Source organism: Hydra viridissima, unplaced genomic scaffold, assembly GCF_058129835.1.
Source record: "Hydra viridissima isolate aposymbiotic clone 2 unplaced genomic scaffold, HvirCarnegie_v1 scaffold_7, whole genome shotgun sequence".
Lineage (NCBI taxonomy): Eukaryota > Metazoa > Cnidaria > Hydrozoa > Anthoathecata > Hydridae > Hydra > Hydra viridissima.
In genome coordinates this window covers 15,601,859-15,623,215 of record NW_028324306.1, presented here as the reverse complement: position 1 = coordinate 15,623,215, position 21,357 = coordinate 15,601,859, and the positions used below count along the sequence as shown (strand labels likewise).

Below are 21,357 nucleotides of genomic sequence, written 5' to 3'. Positions count from 1 at the left end.
GTTTTTATGTTTATTTCTTTTTTGTGTTTATTAAACTTTTAAAAGATATTTGTCAAACACTAAAGCAAAAAGCAAATGTAAAAAATAGAAATAAAGCTTTTTTTAGTCTGGTTAATTGTTAGGAATTCAGGTAATGTCTGATAGTTACAGTGAGTTTGGACAGCCGTTACAATCAACAGCAAGTTCAAATAACGTTATATCTATTGTCGGCGAATGTGCTTACAAATGCATACAACTTGCATTTTTCTTTTTTAACACATTATACTTAATTGCTGGCGGAATTGTTCTTTCGTTTGGTATATGGGTTCATATTAATCACAAACAAGGGGTTGTGGATTATGTTCACTTAACAGAATTAAGTGTTTATTTCAATGGTGAACTTTTTTTAATTGCTGTTGGAGTAATGACATGTATATTGTCAATTATTGGATTTTGTGGTTTACGTGGAGCAAACTTATGCATATTAATATCTTACACACTGTTATTACTAATTGCTTTTTCGGCGCAAGTAGCCGTGGTTGTACTTAGCAATATTTTTAAAGGGCACATCGAAAAACAACTCAGCGAAAGTTTTTTAAACGCTTTAAACAAATACTCTTTACCGAAATTCGAGAACCTGAAACAATCTATAGATTCACTTCAGAAGGATTTCAGTTGCTGTGGCAATGACACTTATAAGGATTGGTTGAAAACAGATTGGGGTCGAGCCCATAACAATACAGTTCCAAAAAGTTGTTGCGTATTTCCCTACGAAAAGTTATGCAATAAAAATATTTTGGAAAACCCAAGTTTTATTCATGTTAATGGATGCTACTATAATGTTCGGAAATATTTGATAGAAAACTTGCATTTAATTGGTGGATTCGGCATTTGGGTAATAGTTTTGGAGACTGTGTGCATTTTTTTTTCAATAATTTTTATCTTTCAAATAAGAAAAGAAGAAAGCAATGCAAAGATCGGGCAATTGGAAGATTTTTACGACGAAAACTATTTTAAAGACGATTAAAAGATTGTAAAATGAATCTATGCAATTACACACCTCGATTACTAATAACACATCTTGATAGGACTATTTTAGAAATCATTGAAAAATATCAAATGAAGCAAAGATGCTGCAGTTATTCGACACAAAAAGATATTAAAAATTATTTTTTTTAAAATACTGTAAAAAAAATCCAAAAAGTTGGTTAACTGAGTCAATTGTTTTTTGTTTTTTTTTAACAATAAGCTTTTCACCGTAACACTCAAAAAACTTTCTAATACATTAAAAATAATACATAGAACGAAGTCGCATTGAAAACAATACGTCCATCTTACAGGAATCTCCTATAACCACATAAGGCTGTCCTCACTAGCCGTCCTCCATCATTTCAGCTATTATTCATCTTGAACATAGTAGAAACCATTAAGCAGTAGTCTTTACAGTTTTGTCTGAATGAGGTTTTGTGAATTTATTAGATATTTCTTTTTGAAGCCATTTATTAATTTTAAAATGGTACTGCTGGCTGTTTATATTATGTTTATTAAGAAAAAAATATCGTCTGCGCTCATCAGATGCGGTGTAATATATTTAAAATTAAAAATAATTCTTTATTTAAATGTAAATAGCTAAATGTAAAAGGGTGAGCAAGTTTAAATTACTTTATTTCATAAATCTTTATTCCTTAATGACTTTTAAAAAAGAAAGGAAGGTAAGATTTTAAACTTAAGAAGCCATCATACACGAAATGCTTTGTACCAGGTTATAGACATCATGTTGTTTAAATTTGCTAAGATGTATAAAGTAAAATTTATTTTTTCACATTTGAAAAATTAAAGATCCGCAAATATAGATAGATGATGGAAGGGATTGCTTGTTTTTAAACGTAAGCGAATTTGACGTCAAATAGCATCATTTATTTTAAGTACGTATAAAATTTAAACAAATCGAAACGAGAAAAGCTCTCCAGAAAAATCTTAGAGAATGATGCCTTTTACTGATGACTTTGTGACTATCCAAAAATGTGAACATTGCAATCGCGACTTCGCAGAAGATTCTCGTGAAAAATTTAATTTAATAGACACCTCTGATGCTATTTATGCAGTCACACGCACTCTTAAAAACGCTGAAAAAAATAGACAGAATCAACTAAAACAAGAGAAGATTGATGAAATAATGAGTCGCGTAGAAATGGCTTTAGAGCATTCAAATATGAAGTCAGGAGATAATGCAATAAAAGTTGGTAATTTACTAAGCATTGAAAAAGAAAAAAGTAAACTAGAAGAACGTCAGACTCTGTCTGAGATATTTGGATTTCTTGAGAACTCGAGGCAATCGAGAAATGTAATAATAAACGAGCTACAAAACTGGTTTACTACTTTTCAAGATGAGCTGAGTCAATTGAGCGAGAAAACATTAAGCGAAGACGAAATGGGCGAAGAAAACTTTAAAACAATCAACAAAGCATTGCGATGTTCCATTTCAATGATGAATCGTTTGAGAAAACTGATTCAAAACGGAGTCCTTACGAAAGGGAACGGATGTACAGAAAAAGAAATCTGTAAATCTGATTCAAACGAAGATTTAAACTCTTCTGACTCGTCAGAGCATGTGACAATCGATGCAATTAAAATCCCCAAAAAAATATTCAACGAGAAGGAGCTGGCTTCATCAAAAAACTTGGAGCAAGCGTTAAAAACAATAAATACTGTTTTAGACAACGCCATTTTGACATCGAAGAATCAAACTAAAAACAACTTTATCATTTGTTCGAAACAGTTTAACTTTGTTTCCAACCATTTTGATCAGAAAAAGAAGCTTAACGATGAATTATTAGAAAAATTAAAACAAGCTTCAGTTCAAGAAGTGCCAATCGTTACACCACTCCGCGAACAAACGAAAAATGAATCACGAGTCGTAAAGGAGCAACAAAAAGAAATTGAAGAACTTAAAGAAAAGGTCGGCAAATTAGAAGAGCAGTTGAAGAAAAAGGTTTCAAGTAAAGAAAGTAATTTTTCTGAAATTATTATCAAAGACACTCCAAATTTGGCTCAGCAGAAAATTTTAGCAAAGCAGGAAAAAGGGAAGAAAAAAGAAGCTTCTTTGAAAAGAAGGATTTCAGACAAGTTTTCAGAACAACCCATCAAAACGACTCTTAATACAAATTTTGCACAAGAGCTCTCGCCTGCATCAACTCACAGTTTAGTTATTCCTCCAAATGCACACTCTGAAAATTTGGTAAAAGGTGGATTGGTAAATGAAAACGCTAATTATTTTAAATCTAATGAAGTTAAAACTGTCGCTGAAAAAAAAGAAAAAGAAAATGTCGACAATAAAAAAGATCGCACAATGAAAGACCAAAACGAAGTTAATTCACCAAAAAAAATTAAGAAACAAAGTTTCGCTCATCCAGTGAGCTATTTCAGTGCTCATCCTAAGAAAAATGTAAGCTATTCCAGTGCTCATCCTAAGGAAAAATTCGAAAAGATGGCAGAGCAGCAAAACAAAAACATTGACGTGGAAAGAAAACGGATAGATGAAAAGAATCAGAATGTAAATTCAGAATTTCGGAAAAGAAAAAAAGATGTAACTAAACACAGATTTATTTCAAATGTTGATCAACGTAATGATAATGACAAAATAGTAATGACAGAGCTGCACGACTGTCGTTGGTTAAACTGTCGCTTATTAAACGATAAACTGCAGTGCGAAAAAGAACTTCAAAAAATGCGTAACTTTATTGTAAATGAACAGTATCGATTCCAAGCTGTTTTGCGTAAAATGCACCTAGACCATGACGCTAAAATCAGTAACGTAAGAAACGAAAATACAAGAACCATTCGAGCTCTTCTTCATTTTCAGCATGTTATCAATCGACTTATAGACTGCAGCGACGAAGAAAACAATTTATCAAATAGCGACAACGAGAGTTCTTTAAATTTTGAACAGGTGGTTGTAGATAAGTCCGAAAAGAGTTTAAATGCAGTTGAAATATTGGTTGAGTTAGAAAGGAAGATTTACAAAACGATTTTGGAAAAGACTTTATCTGTCCAACACGCTAACTCAGATAAGCTGCAATTCGCCAAAGATTTACAGCGTCAGCGGAGGTACTTGCAGCAAATAGCAGAGGCATGCTCGGTGCAAAAAAATTTTGCAAAGGAGATTGAAATTCAAAACCAAATTTTAAGTAAAGAATACAAGAAAGTTCTGAATGAACTCGAATGCTTGGAGAACAACTTTAATGCGCTAGATTTAGTTCAACATACGGAGCATACAAGTTTCTATCAAATAACAAATAATCTAATTAATCAGAAAGAGAACACAAAAGCCACTACTAGTCATGAAATATTAAGCCAATCATCAAAAGAACTAAAAAAAAAATTAAGCAATTTCTTTGAGAAAAACCAGATAGCGAACTCTGAAGTCAGCATTGCTTATGATATAATCGATTATATACAAAACATTACTAACGGACAGTTTGCAGGGTTCGTCGCTAAATACGTTTTATTTAAAAAAAACGAACGAATAAAGTTGGAGATGATGAGCCTTGAAAAAGGCGCCTACTCCATGTTAAAATTTGAAAGATATGCAGGAACTTTGACAAGAAAGTTTTCAGAAAAGTGCATGCTATGGAAGAGCAAACTCAATAAATTGCGAACGAGAAAAAAAACTGCAAGAATATTGTTTACAAAATGGTTTCAACAACTCAACAATACAAAATTCTTAGTTCAATCTTTTCCCCTAATAAAGAACGATTCAATAATATGCGAAAGTCGAGCGACTGATGCACGCAAACACATTGCTAAAGTTTACCAAGACAGATTAACTAATGTGATGGATCGCTGTTTTATTTATAAAAATACCAAAAATGCAGAAGAATTAGGAGAGATAAAAGGAAAGAGACTAAAATATGTTAAAGAAACGCACTCATTTTGGAAGTTGCCCGATGAAAGTCAAGAACATCTAGTGCACATTCATACTCCAAAAATATTAGAGTTAGATTTGAAAAAACGAGGACTAAGTAGCAAACAGGAATTGCCTGTCTGTTTTCCCGCAATAGCAACAGTATATCCGTAAGATAATTTATCATCGGTATTATTTATGATGTTTGAACGACTCATTAATCTCTATCAACTCTGATAGTTGTAAAATATTTAATTTTCAAACTTGGAAAATAACAAAGTTATGAAACAATAATTGCACAAAAAAGTATTTCTGCATCACTAGTCGTTGAAAATATGAAATAACAATAAGTGAATACCCAACATATACACTATTACGATGAGAAAATTGCGATCCAGCAGTATAAGATCTTTCACTTTAAACCAAGTGATATTTGACTTGCAACCCTAATCTAAGTTACACCCCACACCTCTTCAAAGCCAGAGCAAATCTTTGCACATGTTAAAGCAGCAGATAAGGGATATTCACTAATGGCTATCTCATCTTCGCTGTAGTTAACCTCCACCTAAACAAAATTCTCAAATATATTTAAAATGTAAAGAAGCAAACAACTGTAAGAAACAAATCTGGTTAAATTGTCAAGAACTTTCTTGCGTTATAACAACCTTTCCATGAGCCATTGCACCAACCACAATTACAACAGATTCATTTCCAGGAATATCTCGAACATTCACACATTTTTTAGCTTTGTAAGAAGTAACTAAAAGTAGTAAATAGAAAATACACAAAGTAAACCTAATTTCAAAAATATAAGTCTGAAGACATAAAAGCCATTCTTAAACATGCAAACCAAAAAACTGAACTGAAACACTAGTTAGACAAACAGTATTATTCCTATAAAGCAGAATGCTTTCTATGTCTTTAATATAAGCTTCAATAAGTTATAAGTTATTTCAAAAATCTTCCATTTTTTAAATCAATACTAAAAAAACTAAAGATAATTTTTGAAAAAAAAAGTAGTAGTAATAACAATATTAAGAGGTAAAAAATACAACAAAAAGCACTTCATATTTTAAGTTTACCAATTTTTTTACAGCCAACAGGAAAATGATCAACCACTGGATTTTTTATTATCTAGAAAATAAATTAAAGTGGAATTGATACCAGGTAGGGAAAAAACTAGTGGGAAATCCATCTAACTAAAAAACAAAAAAATTTAAAGATATGAAGAATAGATATTAAAATTTCCTGCCTAGGAATATGTTGATATTTTTATGCTTAAATTAGCATAATTAGCATATAAGCCACTAACATTAGTAAATGTCAGTAAAACTCTAAACACTTAATGTTAGTAACAATGTTTTTACAGGGAAAATAACCAATAAAACACAGCAGTTAGATATTGCAGAAAAACAAACTTTTTCATAACTTACTTTCATTAATTTAACAGGGCCATTTGCAGCATGTATGCTTAATTTGTGTAACAGCTGAACTAAATCAAAAGGAAAATCAAAAACAACTTAAAAATTTTTTGATATTTTACTTTAGATTACTAAAGATTTTTTACTTTAAAGTATTTAATTTATTTTTTTTTTTGGTTTGTATGTTTGATACCAACCAAACAAAAGTTTTCATTTATAAACATTTGGATTTTCATTTATATAATTATTTCAATTGCCTGATCAGTAACTAGGTATTAGGTATTTATTTCAGTTTCCAAAGTAGAATTGGTTAATTTGTTAGAATTTTTTATAAGTAAAGAAGAAAAACTTCTCACTTTCACAATAAATTTTATACATTACAATTTTGTTCTTTTCACTACACAGCAGCTGGATACCTGAGTATCTGGTCATTGAAGGAATGGTAAAAGTTTAATTATTGATCGGACAGGTAAATATTTCATAAACAAAGTATCGATAATATTTTAAAAAATGTATTACAACTTAGGTTTTTCTGGGATGTACTTAAATCTAATCTATGAAATTACCAAATAAATAAATAAATACACAATCAAAATAATAAATTACTTAACTAATATCAAAAAACTAAATATGTTTTACATGACTTTCAAATATTAAGCCAACTTCACAATCTGTTAGCAAAAGTAAGTTTTACCCATAAGTCCAGAAAAACGATTGAAAGTTCTTGGAATTCTTGTCTGTGGGTTGATTTCGATAAGAATATTTTTCTCAGTATGTATGTAAACCTGCAAGAGGCCAGCACGATTTAAAGGGCTGTCCATTAACATAAGGAGACACTGGTGAGTAATGTCTGGCCGAGAATGAGCAGGATCACGTCCATGTTTCTTGATTATGCTTTTGTGATCATCGCAGTTCATCAATTCAAAATTTTTTCCATTCTGAAAAAATTAATTAAAACAGTAAAGTCAATAACACGTGATCATATCTAAAATGTAAGTTTAAAATAATAATTAAAAACACCAACGAATTATGGACTTATTTTTAACTAAACAACTGAAGGAACACATGAATAAACTTTTCACTGTTAAACTTTAGAAATTAAAAAAGATATGATTATTTACTAAGTCATTTAAAGGTAAAACATATAGCTATCAGGAACCTAAATGCATATTTGCTATTCAAAGACAAAACCATTGAATAAAACAAGTGGAAGTATATATACATTTACAAAAACTCACTTTAACTGTCTCTAATGATGCATGTTCTAAGACAACAATGAGTCGTTTTTCTTGGTCGCTTTGCTTCAAAACTTTAGGGACTTTAGAAGGAGTAGGACCTTCATCGTCGCTGCTCGCGTGGGCCATATTATTGTAAATGTGAGAAACAAACAAAGAGCAGAAAATCTAAGCAATAGCGTATTTTTTCCGTTTTTTAACGACTTTTAAACCAGACTATTGATAAATCAAGTTTTCTGAAGTTTATTAAAAAGAACTTTTTACGTGTTTAAAACAGCAAAGCCTTGGGTATGGCAACATTATTTTCATATGTAAATTGTTACAAAGATAAGCTTAACAGCATTAATTGAAAAGCAAATTCTGCTCTATGTCTTGAAGGGTTGAAAAAAATGATGAAATTCTTATGTCAGATGACTGATGTAGAAGTTTGTTTTTTATTCGTTATTCGTTAAAAACCGAAAAACCAAACGCTAATGCTTAGCAAAATCTATGTATGCAGTAAGCATCGGTGTTTTGTTTTTTGATTTTAAACGAATAATAATGAATAAAGTACAAATTTCTATAATCAATCTTTCTGACGTTTATTAAAATAATCAAATTTTCTGGCGTTTATTAAAATAAAACTCTTTATGCGTTTAAAACAGCCAGGGTTTCTGTTTCAATCGAATTTATTTTAATAATTATTTTTTCGATTTTCAACGAATTGCAGCTCTGCGCAATGTCTCGTAAAAAAATAACATAAGTTTTGCGAGGTATCGCAATTTTTTTCTGAAATACTGTAACTTTGTATGTCTAAATATACAAATTATTTTAATATAGATTTATTTGAAATAACTTATAGAGAAGTTTTTATTTAAATCGTTATCGTTCGTTAAATATTAAAACACCAAACTTCGATGCTTTGTTATGCATTAAGTGACGAAAAGCGCGTCATATTTGTATATATTAGAATAATATTGTTTTAAAAAAAAAACATGAGTTTCATTCTTTTTTAAAAAGATTGAAAACTATTTTGAAGGAAAGTTAACCTTGAACGCTCTTTTTGAAATATCAAGATCAACCTGCTATTTCTATAATAAAAGATGGCTAAATTTCTATAATAAAAGATGGCTAAATTTCTATAATAAAAGATGGCTAAATTTCTATAATAAAAGATGTCTTTAAAAAGTGCTTACAACTATTCTAAAGTTAAATCCTGGTACTCTCTACTTTTCTCTTGAAATCTTAAACCCTTTTCTAAATTCCTATGTAAACTTTCTATCCGTGGTCAATCCTTGAAACAAAATAATAAATTTTGTGACATTGAAAATGTACCTCTTTTTTCTTAAGATTGAGGTAACTATATTGCCTCAACATTTTGTGATGCCTTTAGTTTGAAAGTTAACTTTATCTTGAGTTGTGGTCCTTATGTTTTCGTGTACAGCTTATGTATGTCAATAGATATACTACTTACTGGCATTTAACAAATGTTAACTGGATAAAAATGGAAACTTAAACACAAAGAAGAGAAAAATTGTGCTCATTTAATATAAAAGAGCATGATCAGTCAACAAGATAAACCTCTTTCTCCTTTCCTTGTGTCTTTTTTTCTGATTGAAATTGTTTTTTATCTTTATTTTGGTAGATATTTCTTCATCCAAATGTTATTTTCAGTACAAGTAAAAATACATAATAATATTGATAGTAAGTAATGATAATAAAATGTGATATAATAATCATACTAAAGAAAGGTAAAAAAAATATACATTTATTGCTTTTTAGCACAAGGAAACTTTAGGTTTGTGGTCGGGCTTACGCTGAAATTTGAGGGCAGGGTTAGGTTAGCTGATAGCGTAAGAATTAGAGAAAATATTTTTTTACGTATGAGCAAAATTTTAACGAGGATGTGCGGAAAATGCTTATGAAAATTATTTCCACAAACTGTTCATTCCTGCTGCATTTTGTCATTCGTATCCAAGTCTTTCGTGTCTCATTTTTAACGTTTCCTTTTCTTTACTACATAACGATTCGAAATGACTAATTTATAAAAAGTATTTCGCCGTAACATGTTAGTAAAATTCATTTAAGAAAATAAACATCTATTTTTAACAAAAACTTTTGAATCATTATAAAAAATCTCCCATTATTATAAAATTGCGAGTAATTTATAGATTTAAAATTTAATATAATTTATTACAAAATTGAAGTTTATGTCATCGTTGATTTTTGGATATAAACATTTTTCAGAAGTTTGCATCCAGTTTAAACCAGTTTAACTCCATTTGTTAGTGCAGAATAAGTTGAAAAACGACACAGCAAATTTTTATAGTTTAAAATAAAGACGCTAAATAAGCGTTTGATATTGGATCGGACAAAGTTCCATTTGGTAATTGAACAGCCAAAGAATAGGAATTAGTGTAGCAACTTGATGCACAAGCTCGAACGCTGGTCAACATTTCTAAAAATTTCTTTTTGTCCTTCTCCATATAAACACCAGAGCTTGTGCCCCTAAAAGTTTGAAATAATTGTTCAGATACCAATAGAGCTAAATAAATATGAAGTTATTTTTAAACATTACTGTACCCGTTGTTTTGAAGTATTCGTCTATCTTGCTTTCCAGGTGTCAAAATATAGAGCCTACAATATTCAGAGACAGAACACGTGACCGTAAAGTAGTATATTCCTGTCTGAGGTGGAACGAAATAAGCGAACATTTGGCCTCCAATTCCAGATGAAACAGAATCTTTAAAGTCAAGCAAACATGTAGAACTTTGTTTATTATTTTGATAATAAGAGTCCTTCATCATTGACTCAGTATCAGCTAAACCGGTCCCTCTGTTATACTTTAACGATACAACTTTTAGTTCTAAGTCAAATAAAGTAATAAATAATAACAGAAATATAGGATAAACTTAAGTTTTTTCTTTTGAAGCTTTTATTAGAAATAGGATTATAGTGAGATGATAAAAAATGAAGCTAATTTTTTATATACTTATTGTTTTACGTTTATCATTTAGTTATATTTTGTCATACACTGTCATAATTTGTTATAACTTGTCATAAGTTGGTCATATATTGTTATATATTGTCATATATTATCATATTTTGTTATACTTTGACATATTTTGTTGTATTCTGACATAAATTGTCGTACTTTCTCATGTTTTGGCACAATATATTTAGTCACCTTTTTCGCACAAAGTACCCTCAAACTTTGTTGATTGACATTTGCAGGTATATGTGTCATCTCTATAGTTGGGTATGCATGTTGCGTTATTCTTGCAAACTTTTTTTTCACATCCTGCATGCTAAAAGAAATTATTAATGCTTGGTGCAATTTTGAAATAAGATGTTGAAAAGTTGAAAAAGTTAAGAATTGGTAATATAGTCATTAATCTTACCACTGGTGTAAGATGAAGAGAATTTTCCAGATATACAAGTTTATTCAGATCTGCATATGACTGTTGGCTAAGAAGTTGACATTCTAACTCGCTTTTACCGGAAAGTATGTTAGTTAGCAGGTTTACAGATAAACATTCAGTAGACGCAACGCAGTTTTTAATGCAATGTTGTTCGCTTTTAACGTTTGATTTTTGAAGAGCTGTCACATTTAAAAAAGTTGACACTAAACGCTTTGTACTCATATAACTGAGCTGGGTTTTTACAGACGATGTCAATGTTTCCATTCTGCAAAATGTGTCACTTGTGCACTCAGTCAAGAAAATGCCATCTACCATCGCCAAGAAAACACACCATCTAAAAAGATTTTTTAGGTATTTATAAAAAACTTTTACTTTTTTTTTTTTTTTTTTATCTATCTTTAATTTTTCTAAGTAACAGTTGTAAAAGATTCATTTTTAAACCATAATAAATTTGCTTTCAAATTTCAAGTCTTTGTATTTATTTTAAAAACCATCAGTCTCACTAATGCTAAAAAACTTATTTATTTACCTTAAAAAGTGTTCTATATTATTATTCATATCTTTTTAACTCTCGTTGTTCAAAGTTTTTTTTTTTTTTTGCTGTAAGTTTGAAGCATCAAAAAAATTCTATTTTCTTGTGGTCAACAATCAAAGCAGAAATCTCTTAGTTTCTTTTCAGAAGATTGAAATGGTCTTATGCATATTTTACTTCGTTGTGCACAAATAATGTATGGCATGATATGAGATTCTTTTAGAGTTTCAATTCTTTGAATTAAAATATTGCGATGGAATGAATAAACTGTAAGCCTGTCTTTATGTTATTTCAAAAGCATTTGAAGTAAAATGACGTAGATGATATATGTAATGTGAAATGCATTTCGTACAAGCGATGAAGATTGTGGCGATGAAAAGGATGATGAGGAGGAGGAAGAGCTCTATAAAAATTCTACACGAAAAAATATCTGGAAATAATAATTTTTACTTACAAATTATTTCTTTTGTTGTTGAGCTTAGTTCTTTTAATAAATTATTGTCTAATGTTGTTTTTTTCTGATCTACTGATTGTTAGTGGTTTTAATGTATGAAGTTGTTTTCTTGTTGATCGCTGCTAATTTTATCTCATGAGGTTTAAATCATTGAAAAAAGTAAAGTGTAACCTTTACTATCTAGTGATGTAAAGGAAATTTCAGACTGAAACTTTTTTCCTGATTCGAATACATGATGTTGTTAATTCTATACAAGAAGCTTTTATCATAAAATACAATATGTATGTCAAAAAAATTACTGGTCAATGTCGTCCCATAGCATATGAGCAGAATTGGGTGACATTGACCAGTCCATAATTGCTTTTAGCCAATATGCGTACTTATAAATCTAATACATGTTCTAGATCACATCGCTAAAACTTTGACGAGTCAGTAATCATAAGCTTTACAATCGGTTGAAAATGGTATTAGTCAATAAGAGGCATCAAAAATTTATAATGTTCCTGTCTCAACTTTAAATGACTGCTGTACAAGCCGTCATAATAACAAGTGGGAGGACAGACTATTTTTTCATTTACTGATTTTTTATGCTGCATTATTTTGCTGTCATACATGGGATTTCTTTTAGATGGAATCTACATTTTTTTGATGGAATCTGCGTTTTTTTGATGGAATCTGCGTTTTTTTAATGGAATCTGCGTTTTTTAGTGAGAAATTATTTTGACAAATAAGGTAGCAATTTTTTCAAAATTCAAAGGAGATCTACCTTTGAATTTTGAAAAAATTGCTACCTTATTTTACATATTCGTTTTTAAAGTCTTGATTTTACATATTCATTTTTAAAGCAAAACAACAAGCATTTAACAACAAGGCTTACGGATAATTTTAAAAGAAGCTGTGCAAATGCAAACAGAGAAATGTTATTTAAGTATTTTAAAAGCTTAAAAGAGACTTTGAAAGAAGTTTTTCCTCATGCACCATTAACTATAATAAGAATAATTTAGTTGATAATCCAGATAAAAAAAAAAAAAAAAAAAGGTGACTACCAAACAGGTGGTTAGATATGTTGTTTGAGTGATAAGCACTTCAAAATTTCCAATACCAACAACTTTCTATGGTTCAACTTTTGGCCAGATACTATCACCTTATATTTTTTACAAACCAGTAAACCTTTGTTCAACTTTAAGTTTTGTGTAATGAAATTTTGATTCAATTTGGCTGCTTGCCACCAAATTCTGCTCACATTTGCCTACTACTTGATGTAGAATTGTTTCGACCAATTAAATTCATTTGGTGCGAAATTTTGATTGCTTATGAAGAAAAAAAAAAAGTTATTACAATATTTTTCTTATTTTGCTGAGCAATTTTAGAATGAAATTTGAAAACTTAAGAAAGAGGTTCGAAACTTGTTGTATGGAGTTTGTTGAATCCAAAATTGATTTTAAATTTCATAACCAGTTTTCATGAATCTGTTATTACTAAATGTTGAAGAAAATCTGTGTTTTGATAAAAAGAAACAAACACCTAAAACCAAAAAGAAAAAAACTTAACTTTGAACCTGGAAAATGCATTGAACTGTCTTAGAAATAACTGTATGGAAATGGATTTGTAACTAATACGTCGTATTATCCTATGCTATATTAATCGTTTTGTTAATAAAATATTGCCCCCCCCCCCCCTTCTAAAAAATATCACATAACTATCTTCTAAACTTCTAATTTTCTAAAAATACTTCTTAAATGTCTTATACCCAGTAATTTATCTTAAAATCCAAAAAATACTATTAAGTTAAACACAATCGAAATTAAAAATGATTTGATGGGACGGTTCAAAGTATAAACATAATTTGATAGGACGGTTCCAAGTGTAAACAAAATTTGATAGGACGGTTCCAAGTGTAAACAAATCAAAAAAAAATAAAACTAAACGTAGTCGTCAATCTTCAATTGAATCTTCAAAGTTTCTAGTAATTTTCTAGTTTCTGTCATAATTATTCTAGGGTGGTTGAGGTGTGATTGTTCCTACTCAACCAGTTATCAAAGTTAAGGGCTAACTGCTTTCATGCTGTGAGTTTCTCCATCAAGAGCTTGTTCTTAGTTGTAGTCAAAGTCTCAAGGTGAAGCCTAAACTTTGCATATTTCGTAGCTTGCTTCATGTTGTACCAAGGCTTTTTACGCTTAACAACATCTGTAGAAGATGGGATGATCTACTGTATCAAGCCAGAACATAAGATTATGTCCAACTTCAACTCGTATGTGTATTGCAAACGATAAGTAAAAACTGTATAAATTTTGTATCAAATAGTACACTACTAACAAAGCTAACAAATTTAATAAATCATTTGTTTGTAAGGTTACAACTATGCTTATACACTTGCCAGCTCCCAGCTCATTTCGCTCTACTTTTCTGTATGAGTTTTATCTATGATTGCCCTTGAGCACCATTCAGATGGATTCTTAAAACACTACTTGCATTCACATACATTGTTTGACTGATGCTACATCAGAATCCTGTCACAGATCTTGCAGGTTGCTTGCCTCTTGCCATAATTTTTATTATCTTTTGTAAAGTGGTTCTAGATAGCTGATGTGTAGGGAGGTATTTTGTTGAATTGGAACTAAACCTTGAACCGAAACTGGACCTCAACTTTGACCTTGACTTTGAGCTTGTTTTCAATTTGAATCTTAATCTCAAACTAGAACTTCTTTGAATGCTCAAATTTGTTGAGGCTCCATTCTTTTGTCTAGTATTTGAGGCAGTTGTGTCAAATGACAAATCAACAATTTTCTCTGCTAGCTCTATTTTTCTTAGGCGGTAAAAGCAGCATTTATTTTGGAGCCGTCCATTTCATTTTGGTCTCATGATTGTACTTAATTTATCAAGGATCATCCCCCCCCCCTCCCCAAGTTTCATACATATCACATGGTATTTGGTATCTAAATAGTTTGAAATAATCAATACTAAAAAGTCATTTCAATACTAAAAAGTCATTTTTTAATAGTAATTTTTAACCTTGTAAAGTTTCATTGTGTAAACTATTAATTGTAACGAGTTATTCGTGTGTTCGAGACAAAATGTGCTCAAATGTGAAAAAGAGCCTTTTAAAAAAAGATAATTGTGTTGATGACACCATTTTAAACAAAAAGCACGTTGGAGAAAATATAAAGTAACTTGTTTGATTTAAAAAAAAATTAGAAAAAATTACTCAAGTAAAATGAAAGAAACACTGTATTTTAAAAAAAAAATAGGTCATACTGAACTAAAAGTAAGGTTTCTTAATTTATCAAAAGAACGTTTCTTGACGGGTTGTACGATTTCGATTGCTTAACAAAACTCACTAAAATGTAATAAAATTGTTTTGCATATTTAACATAAGTTCTTGTTAGAAAAAGATTGTTAGAATGCATTTAGTTTAATTATAGACATTAATGAGGAAGGAGGGGGAAGGTGGGTTGATTTATTGGCTAACAAAATTAAGCAATATTTAAGTAAGTTATTAAGTTAGTTAAGTGCAACTTTCGGATATATGGTTGTTATTTCTTTTGTAATATATTAATTTCAAAGGGTGTAAAAACCGGGTTGTTTTTAGAAACCAGGTTAGAATTCAAACCCTAATATCTCATCATTTGTTGTTTTTAATCTGAATTTTATGTTTTAATTTCTTGGAATCAAATAAATCACTAATAAAAAATACAAAGAAATCTGAAGATTCAAATAGCAAAAAAAAAAAAAAAGTTCTTTGAATCTTTAAAAGATTAAAAATCATATACATCCAGTGTTAATTATAAGACGATGTTAATCATAAGACGCGGAAAATCTCCCTGTAGCGTATAGTACTCTATTTTGAATATTAGAAATATTATACCTAAAATTAGAAAAAAATGAATGAAAAAAATAAGTAATATACATTTTGTAACTTGATAGAACAATGAAGACTATTTTGGGTTTTTTGAGTACTGACTTTTATTGGGGATCTTATGTGTCAGCAACTTCGCTCCCACGCTCTAGTATTTTGAGGTACTTAGGGGGTATTGCATACCATTTTTAAATTTCAATTAAAAACACATAAGTTACTTTATAAATAGTTTATTAATTAATATTCAAAACAAACAAAATTTTTAATCTCATAAAGTAAACAATTCGTTATGCAAGGCGCAGTGTACAGTGAAACAGAGTTGGCCAAAATACTCAAAAATCATTGTCAACATTACATGCTAAAAGTTTGTTGTAATAATTGTTACATGTTCGTTAACAGGAATATTTATTAGGGAGAGAGGGAGGGGAAGGGGGATCGGAATAAAACTTAATTGATGTCTGAAAGTACAGGATTTTAGCTTAAAAAATTTTCTGCTGATAATGCATAAAAACTAAGGATTATAATTTGATTGAACTGTTTCAAAGTTTGAACTAAAAAAGTAATGTTAATACAATGTTTATAACTTATTTTGGTACTCAGTAAAGCTGATTTAAAACAGAATACCAAGTTAATAATTTAAAAAATGAAAAAAGTGTTATGAAACGCGCGTTTAATGCACGTTTCAATAACCGGATGAAATAATATTTTCACTGCTATTTAACATTTATTTTAATAAATATTTCTGTTAATGAACATGTGTCGACCATTATGACAAACTTTTAGCATGTAATACTTGCGGTGATTTTTGGGTATTTTGGCCAACTCTGTTCAACTGTTGCTGGGATTAGTCATATTTTAAAAAGTTTTTCGTTTTTCAAAACCTCGCTATTATCTGTTGTAGAATTTGTGTTAACCTTATCTTTGCTTAACAAATTTTACTAAAGAAAGATGCAGTAAGATAAAAATTTTTTGGCAGAGTTGCCTTATTATCTGCGGTATCTTTGTAGCCTTTTTGTAGATTGCTTGATAGCATATGCTAGGTATGATTAATGAGGTTACATTTTCTTTAATCAATAAAACCGAAGAAAATTGATTTTTCAATTTGTTGATTTCATTTTGGTCGCCATCTTGGGGCATTTGTATTACACATGCGCGGGTGAATTTTATACATATGCGTGCTTTTCCGTACTAGCTTATCATCCCTTTTAATATCTATATATTTCGCGTGTTAAAAATATAAACTTTTTCTAAACCTAATAACTGGAATATTGAATTTTGGGGAAAAACTTTCCTCTTCATGCAAAAATAGATTTACATCAAGTGTAACGCAACGAATGTAACAATAAAAAGTGTGATAAAACACTTAAAATTTATTCTATTTAAAAATGTGTTCCAGTTTAAATTTTCATGAATGGAGAAAATTTAGGGCGCTCATTCAAAGAAACTGAGAGTTCTCGAAACAAATTGCAACGCTTCATGTTTAAATTGAAATTTATGTTATGGCCTGTTCTGCTTCTTCCTTTATAGCACTTAGGGTTTTTCGTAGGTTTTTTCTATTCGAATGAATTTGATCAGCAAGTCGTTTGCAATCATTTACATTAATGCTGACTTCGCAGAACTGCTGGTCTTGTGTCTTTACTTGAAATGTTATATAACCGTTCGTCGCTCTATTAGAAAAAAATAATAACGGAATTGTGCGGTAGTTGTCAACAGCTGAGCACACTTTTAGGTTACCGATTTCAGAAATACTGAAACTTATACGCTGCACCTCGGCATTTTTACAGAAGTAAATTAACAATCTGTCTGTAATGAACAAAGTTCCGGCTAAATAAAAAAATTGATTATAAAATTGGAAAATATAACAATACCGACGAATAAAAAGCATTTTAGTTTTCAATTTTAAGAACAAAAACACGAGGATAAAGAAATAACACGGGGAGTGCGGTGAGAAGTGGCACAAGGAATTAGAGTATCAACAAAAACATCAATTTCTCCTGTTAACTTAAAAGAATCTCAAATTCCTCCAATTATTTAAACATGTTTTCAGGTTTTGACAGAACTTGCAGTCGGGATGAAGAGTTTCCTTACTGTATTTCACTAAACAAATAAAAGTCATAGTAATGAGAAGTAAGTCACATGTGGTAAGAAATTGGAGCCAAAAGGAGGTCTGAAACAATCAAACGAGAAGTGACATATTCAAGACAAAAGGACAAAGCTAAATTACAAACAAAAGGTTGACTTAAATTGGATCATAAGTGGGACAACCTATCAATAAAACTTTACGTCAGTCACGATAAAGTGGATATTAGTTTTCTGTACTAAAAACAACGATCTATTGCCATTAGTATACCAGTGTCAAAAAAGGTTCAAACTGTGTTATGCGCTTTCAATTATCTCAGTTTGATTGTTCATAACAAAGAGAAGTAAAATGATATCTTGAATTAAGTTTTATTATAGTTCTAAGCAATTTACCTGGCCAAGATTGCTGTAAGTTATTCTTGCAAGCTTTTAGTCCCCCCGAGATTGTACGAAAGCATAACTTTCCGTCGTTTGGACTCAAGACATCATCAGGTTTTGCGAGTCGCGGTAAACAACAGCCCATTGATCTTTTTGATAAAATTTGATATAAACCTCGAACTATTTACTTTAAAATTTTAAGAATTAACAAAAAAATCTTTCAACAAAACAGAAAGCCACAAACACTTTACTCGTCAGAGATAAAAAAACCTCAAACAAAAATTTTCAGTCCAATTCGAATAAAGTAAAACAAAAATAATTTCAGTGTAATTTAGAACTAATAACTCCTAACGGAATGCAGGTTATCACTTGTAATATATTGTTATTACTACCGTGTTTTTAAAAAAGTACGAAGAAAAACGCTACTTACTAAACTATTTGCCAAACATTCAGAATTTGATTACTCAATAAAAATGAAAAATTATTAGTTGTTGACATCAATTCGTAAATGCATTTTTATTGTTTGAACGGTGAACTGATCGCGTAAATAGGAAACTATTGACGTTAATAAGTTTGTTAAAAGCAACGATAATATCCTTTAAAAATCCACTTGAAATTGACTTAGGGTGTAAATCTGGTTTCCTCGCAACGAGCTAACTTAACGAAGGGACCGTTAATATCTCTAACCAATATATATATATATATATATATATATATATATATATATATATATATATATATATATATATATATATATATATATATATATATATATATATATATATATATATATATATATATATATATATATATATATATATATATATGTTTGAAAAGTAGCTCACCGTTTGAGCATAAGCTAACAAAAAGAAAAAAATAATCAAACTGCAGTAAATTTTACTTCAAAAGCACAACTAAATTAGGAATATTTTTTGTAGTTTACAATAGATGCTCGAAATGGCCTCCATATTCTTGCACACAGCAGTTTCCAAACAGGCCACGACAAAAATGGATGGACATTAAAGGTCTTGGAAACACTCATCCAAACAGTTCATTTTTCAGAATGCAGTGGAATTTTGTATGAAGCATTTGGGTTTTCTTGTAATGCAGTTCTTTGTATTTATTTTGCCATTGATATAGAAGTGGTATTCATCTGTCAACACAGAGTTCAAAAGTTCCTTACTTTGAAGCGGCCAATTAGCAAAACGGAGTCGAAGTGGTAAGTCTGTTGCTTTCAACTCCTGTAGCATGGTGAAATTGTAAGGAAACATTTGAAGTTTTTTTTGTTTAATAAATGGATATTTTAGAAATTTTCGTATCATCTACAGCTTGTTGAGTGGAGCAGCAACCTGTCTCCAAAGCAATACGATGCAGTGATTCCGTTACAACTGGTGTTCGGTCTTCTTCTAAAGATGGACGACCTTATTTCTGCTGGTTGAGAACCTGTTTGTTTCTTCAAATTTATCAACTAATCCTTTGATCCTGTGTGTAGTGAATGGGTCTTTTATTAAACCACCTGCTTGTTTAAACTTTCGTTGTGCTCCTGTTCACTTTTACCAGCACTTCCTAATAGCATTTGATGATGAAAATTCTGAATTCAATAAAAATATTGTTCATGACTGTATTCTCAAAAATAACAATCTATAATACAATATACAGGATGTTTGATAAGTATAATATAGATGACCATAAGATGACGCAATTTTTTAATTTTTTTTTTTTTTTAGATTACAGTATTATAAGTTCCAATCCTTGAAGAGAAGTAAATTTTTGACTATTTCTGACGCAAAGAGAGCAACGTAAGTTTTATGTGAAAAATCCGCTCTCTGCGAATAAGATTTGGGCACTGGTGACACAATATTTACTAGAGTTGACTGTTGCTAATCTTCTCCGAACTAGAAGACCTTGCATCGTCTAAACTGAATTGAATAGGGTAAACTGGGGTTTAACTTTGAAATATTTTTGAAGTCATCATGCAAAAAAAATGTTTGAAATTAAATTATTCTGTTGGTTTTTTTCTATGTTCGAATCTTTAGATTGCATTTGCATACAGTTTCTAGGTTGTTTAAAGCAATAATTAATTTCACTACACATAGTTCTATGAACCTACTAAATATATCAATGTTACCTCAGGCATGGGGAAACATTGATATCAAACTTTGTGTAACCTTTCCATGTAAGAGATCACACAAAATAGCAACGATTTGCTTTTAAAAACTACTTTTATTTTTTCTGGGATCACATTAGGTCAGGCTGATGGCAAAATATGCAGCATTACAACAAAATATCCAGCATTATAACAAAATACTAGATTAAAACGTCAAGAAAATTTTAAAATTATCAAGTATTTTTTCTGTCACAGTTCGATTATTTTAATTGGTTATTATGTGTGGAAGTAATTAAGAAAGGATACTACATTAACTTGTTGTTACAAGGCTAAGCAAGAATACAGTATACTTATAGCTGCAAGTTGTAGTAAATGGCACCAACTATGTTAATATATTATGTGTCAATGTTACCCTATATTGCGGGGAAACTTTAACTCCTGTGTCAATTTTGCCCCCGCTTATCTTGTAATACATTATTAAAAAAGTTATAGTGTTCAAAGTAAAAATTGTCTTATTAATTTACAATTTACAAATACCAGATAAAAAGTACTTCGAGTTGTAACTATCTTGTAAAAAAAATGATGTCAAAGTAATTACATAGGCATAGCTTATTATAGACACAATCGAGATGGTTTGCGAATACTGCGAGCATAAAACTTATAAAAACTTTTCGCTGATAGTAGCGTTTTCTCCAGTTGATTGCGAGCAGATAAAACCAGGTGAATAATCAAAAAAAAACTTGTGAACTAATTTACCTGTATTAGATTTCTTTTTTCAAGCAATAATAACAACTTCTGACACGACTGTTTTGGGGCTAAAGCTTTGTAAGGGTTCATATTACCTTTCTCTAAACACCTTTGTGTGCCTCATCTTCTCTCATTCGTCTACTTACTTCGTCTGAGGTAAGACATTCAGCTAACATACACCTGACACGCCCCCGCTTTTCATTTTTATCTGATGGTGTATCTGGTGCGGTTTCTATGGCCTCTCTTCTGGGAATTACTGACCAAA

The 21,357-nt window shown here is 30.2% G+C and overlaps 5 protein-coding genes across 8 annotated transcripts; 2 read left to right on the top strand and 3 right to left on the bottom strand.

Annotated features, from left to right (window-relative positions):
* The first annotated feature begins 133 nt into the window (after window positions 1-133).
* Window positions 134-1,200, top strand: LOC145183992 (tetraspanin-3-like). The gene has a single exon (XM_080059523.2). The coding sequence runs from the start codon at window positions 134-136 to the stop codon at window positions 1,004-1,006; it is 873 nt and encodes a 290-aa protein (XP_079915649.2). The 3' UTR covers window positions 1,007-1,200.
* Window positions 1,201-1,963: 763 nt separating this feature from the next.
* Window positions 1,964-5,663, top strand: LOC149886342 (uncharacterized). Its single transcript, XM_090092921.1, has one exon. The coding sequence runs from the start codon at window positions 1,964-1,966 to the stop codon at window positions 5,054-5,056; it is 3,093 nt and encodes a 1,030-aa protein (XP_089949047.1). The 3' UTR covers window positions 5,057-5,663.
* LOC145184069 (ribosomal RNA small subunit methyltransferase NEP1-like) lies at window positions 5,177-8,066 on the bottom strand. Its single transcript, XM_090092923.1, has 6 exons — window positions 7,542-8,066; window positions 6,998-7,241; window positions 6,316-6,374; window positions 5,965-6,016; window positions 5,548-5,642; window positions 5,177-5,447 (listed from the first exon to the last, which is right to left on the bottom strand). The coding sequence occupies exons 1-6, from the start codon at window positions 7,665-7,667 to the stop codon at window positions 5,334-5,336; spliced, it is 690 nt and encodes a 229-aa protein (XP_089949049.1). The 5' UTR covers window positions 7,668-8,066; the 3' UTR covers window positions 5,177-5,333.
* A 1,553-nt stretch (window positions 8,067-9,619) lies between these two features.
* Window positions 9,620-13,105, bottom strand: LOC149886341 (uncharacterized). Of its 2 annotated transcripts, none has more exons than XM_090091946.1 (5): window positions 12,972-13,105; window positions 10,919-11,273; window positions 10,705-10,825; window positions 10,101-10,383; window positions 9,620-10,025 (listed from the first exon to the last, which is right to left on the bottom strand). In XM_090091946.1, exons 2-5 carry the CDS (start codon window positions 11,252-11,254, stop codon window positions 9,848-9,850), a joined length of 918 nt encoding a protein of 305 aa, XP_089948072.1. In that variant the 5' UTR covers window positions 11,255-11,273; window positions 12,972-13,105; the 3' UTR covers window positions 9,620-9,847. The 2 variants fall into 2 exon arrangements, with proteins under 2 accessions (XP_089948072.1, XP_089948071.1); XM_090091945.1 differs by lacking the exon at window positions 12,972-13,105 and adding an exon at window positions 11,469-11,620.
* A 4,039-nt stretch (window positions 13,106-17,144) lies between these two features.
* Window positions 17,145-18,790, bottom strand: LOC145184703 (uncharacterized). Of its 3 annotated transcripts, none has more exons than XM_090093696.1 (3): window positions 18,669-18,790; window positions 18,254-18,387; window positions 17,145-17,605 (listed from the first exon to the last, which is right to left on the bottom strand). In XM_090093696.1, the coding sequence occupies exons 2-3, from the start codon at window positions 18,381-18,383 to the stop codon at window positions 17,274-17,276; spliced, it is 462 nt and encodes a 153-aa protein (XP_089949822.1). In that variant the 5' UTR covers window positions 18,384-18,387; window positions 18,669-18,790; the 3' UTR covers window positions 17,145-17,273. The 3 variants fall into 3 exon arrangements, 2 of the variants coding, with proteins under 2 accessions (XP_089949822.1, XP_089949821.1); XM_090093695.1 differs by having other exon boundaries at window positions 17,147-17,605; window positions 18,254-18,425; XR_016454371.1 differs by lacking the exon at window positions 17,145-17,605 and adding an exon at window positions 17,645-17,878 and having other exon boundaries at window positions 18,254-18,425.
* Window positions 18,791-21,357: the final 2,567 nt, after the last annotated feature.